Source organism: Anolis carolinensis, unplaced genomic scaffold, assembly GCF_035594765.1.
Source record: "Anolis carolinensis isolate JA03-04 unplaced genomic scaffold, rAnoCar3.1.pri scaffold_14, whole genome shotgun sequence".
NCBI classification, from domain to species: Eukaryota; Metazoa; Chordata; class Lepidosauria; order Squamata; family Dactyloidae; genus Anolis; species Anolis carolinensis.
Genome location: NW_026943825.1, coordinates 15,748,366 through 15,751,676, shown reverse-complemented (window position 1 = coordinate 15,751,676; position 3,311 = coordinate 15,748,366). Strand labels below are relative to the sequence as shown.

The 3,311-nt window shown below is 40.8% G+C and overlaps 1 protein-coding gene across 1 annotated transcript in view; it reads right to left on the bottom strand.

The window, feature by feature from the left end:
* Positions 1 to 639: 639 nt before the first annotated feature.
* muc1 (mucin 1, cell surface associated) overlaps positions 640 to 3,311 on the bottom strand; it is a 26,505-nt gene continuing 23,833 nt past the window's right edge. The window contains exon 13 of the mRNA XM_062964967.1: positions 640 to 2,333. Coding sequence (XP_062821037.1) covers positions 2,265 to 2,333 — 69 coding nt within the window. The 3' untranslated portion in view covers positions 640 to 2,264. The remainder of the gene's footprint in view (positions 2,334 to 3,311) is intronic.

Below are 3,311 nucleotides of genomic sequence, written 5' to 3'. Positions count from 1 at the left end.
CAACTCCTATTGTGCAGATTTGGTCCAGATCCATTATTGTCAGAAATCACTCTTCTTGTGCGCCACGATTGGCAGTTTCACATAGTTCTTTGATTGTGGGTAAACTACAACTCCCATCACCCTGCACATGGATGTACTACAACTCCCATCACCCTGCACATGGGTGTACTACAACTCCTATTGTGCCAAGTTTGGTTCAGATCCATTATTGGCAGAAATCACTGCTCTGTGTGCCATCATTGGCAGTGTCACAGAGTTCTTTGATTGTGGGTGTACTACAACTCCCATCACCCTGCTTATGGGTGTACTGCAACTCCCATCACCCTGCACATGGGTGTACTACAACTCCTATTGTGCCAAGTTTGGTCCAGATCCATTACTGGCAGAAATCACTGCCACTATTGGGACCAAATGTGGCACACATGACCCGTTTCGGAGAGACTCACGCAGAGCGATGGGAGTTGTAGTCCACTCAGATCCATGCAAACACATACATACAATTTTTTGTACGTAAAACGGAAAAAGCTGGATCTTTCGAAGCTGCGTCATGGGGAGAGGCTGAAAGTGTGACGGCATATTTGATGACAGGGCCCCATGCGCTCCGTCCTCGCCCCAAAAGCAAAGACCGACACACCTTGAGATGTTTGCCGCAAGTGCCTTTATTGCGAAAAGTTTCATAAATAAGCCATTTTTTACCCCCCTTCCTTTGCGGCCGCGCCCTGAGCCTCCCTGATCGGAAAGCGCCTCGAATCTGGAATTTGCAGCAAGTGCGGAACAGAAAGTTCTATGGTTTGAATGACATTGCACTCCCCGCCTCCAATCTGCTCCTTCATGCATCCAAGTTGGGCTTCTCAGGAACTGCCATAGCGTTGGAAGGGACCCCCAAAGGCCATCCAGTCCTATTCTGCCATTAAGGAAGACACAATCAAAGCCCTCCCGACAGATGGCCATCCAGCCTCTGCTTACAGAGATAATTCGATAGATAGGAGATAATTAGATAGATGGATAGATAGATAGATAGATAGATAGATAGATAGATTCTTAGTGTTGGAAAGGATCCCAAGGACTATCCAGTTCAACCCTATTCTGCTCTTAATGAAGACACAATCAAAACCCTCCCGACAGATGGCCATCCAGCCTCTGCTTACAGCTCTCTAGAGAAGGAGATAATTAGATAGATGGATGGATGGATGGATAGATAGATAGATAGATAGATAGATAGATAGATAGATAGATAGATTCCTAGTGTTGGAAAGGACCCCAAGGACCATCCAGTTCACCCCTATTCTGCCATTAAGGAAGACACAATCAAAACCCTCCCGACAGATGGCCATCCAGCCTCTGCTTACAGCTCTCCAGAGAAGGAAATAGATTAGGTAGATGAATAGTTAGAATCCTAGTGTTGGAAGTGACCCCAAGTACCATCCTGTTCAAGTATTATTCAACCCTGTTCTGCCATTAAGGAAGACACAATCAAAACCCTCCCAACAGATGGCCATCAAATCACAGATAGACAAACTGCCTTCTATAATATATTTATCATAGAATCTTAGATTCTAAGGGTCCTCCCATTCAATCCCATTCTGCCATTAAGGAAGACACAATCAAAGCCCTCCCGACAGATGACCATCCGTCTGATTTGAAACAACGGACATGGAAACATGCATCCTTGGGGCTTCTTAGGCATTTCTATCCAGGGAATCGGCTCCGGGTCCTAGTCCGAAACAAAGCTCTCGATTAAGGAGATGAGGCCCTTTAAAGTTCGGACTAAAACCCGGAGCGCTTGAAAGAGAGTGGGGCAGCAATAGGAATCCCTGATTCGACACATCCCTTCCTATTTATAATACATATAAATAAAATTATATTATAGTAATTTCCATGCAGAAGGCAATGGAAGCGGTTATCCTGAGATCGTCTACGTATTGCAGTACCGAGGCCATATCGCTATTAGAGAAATCACATAAGTAGGGCACGTTGGAGGACGTGGAAAGTCTGAGGCTCTTTGCACCTATTGGTGTCGGGATCGAGGTGAGATTCCTGCGGCAGGGAGTTCCACCGAGAATCAACACAAAGACATAGAGGGTCATGCTCTTCTCTATATCTCGCGATGAGTGACACAGATGATAGCGGATGCCGGTGATCATTTATGACATCATCGCGGGAATCCCACATAGACACAAATGGGTTGCTGGTCAAGTCCCGGCCGTTTTGACCCCACGGTCCCTTGAGATGCCCCCTTGACCAGCCGTCCCCAAGGCTGCCCCCTACAGGTTGTCGTTGGTCATGGCGGGGTTGGTGTAGGAGAAGCCGGTGGTGCCGTTTCTGGGAAGCGTCTGCGGAAGAAACGGAAAGAAGGGAATTAGTATCGGAGAATCAGGAAGACCTTGGTGGGAAGAAGAGAAGGAAAGATAGACAAAAAAATTTAATAAAAATATTATACAGACAATTACCGTATATACTCGAGTATAAGCCGACCCGAATATAAGCCTGAAGGAACAGATTGGAGGCAGGGAGTGCAATGTCATTCAAATCATAGAATATATATATTTTTTTACCACAAAAAACTGGGAAAACATTGACTCCAGTAAAAGCCGAGGGTGGTAAATTTCAGAAATAAAAATAGATACCAATAAAATTACATTCATCAAGGCATCAGTAGGTTAAACGTTTCTGAATCTTTACATCAAGCTTTAAAGATAAGACTGTCTAACTGATTAAATCATTATTTTCATCATCTTCAATGTAAGTGCCTTTATGTATCCTTTTAATAATAATAGAGTAAAATAATACATATAATAATAATAATAATAAATACAGGAAAATAATACATGTAATAATAAGTAGAGTAGAATAATAAACGTAATAATAAGATCAGAGTGAAATAATGTATTAATAATAATAAAAATAGAGTAAAATAAGTGTAATAGTAGCAACAATAATAGAGAAAAATAATGAATGTAATAATACCAATAACTGTCTGACTGAAAAAGCCCCCGTCGGCTTATACTCGGGTGAGGGTCCTGGTTGGCTTATATTTGGGTCAGCTTATACTCGAGAATATATGGTACATTTATTATTTTTCTCTATTATTATTGATATTATTACATTTATTATTTTTCTCTATTATTGTTGCTACTATTACATTTATTTTACTCTATTTTTTATTATTAATACACTTATTATTTCACTCTGTTATTATTTATTATTATTATTATTATTATTATTACATGTATTATTTTACTCTATTATTATTATTTATTATTATTATTATTATTACATGTATTATTTGACTCTATTATTATTAAAAGGAT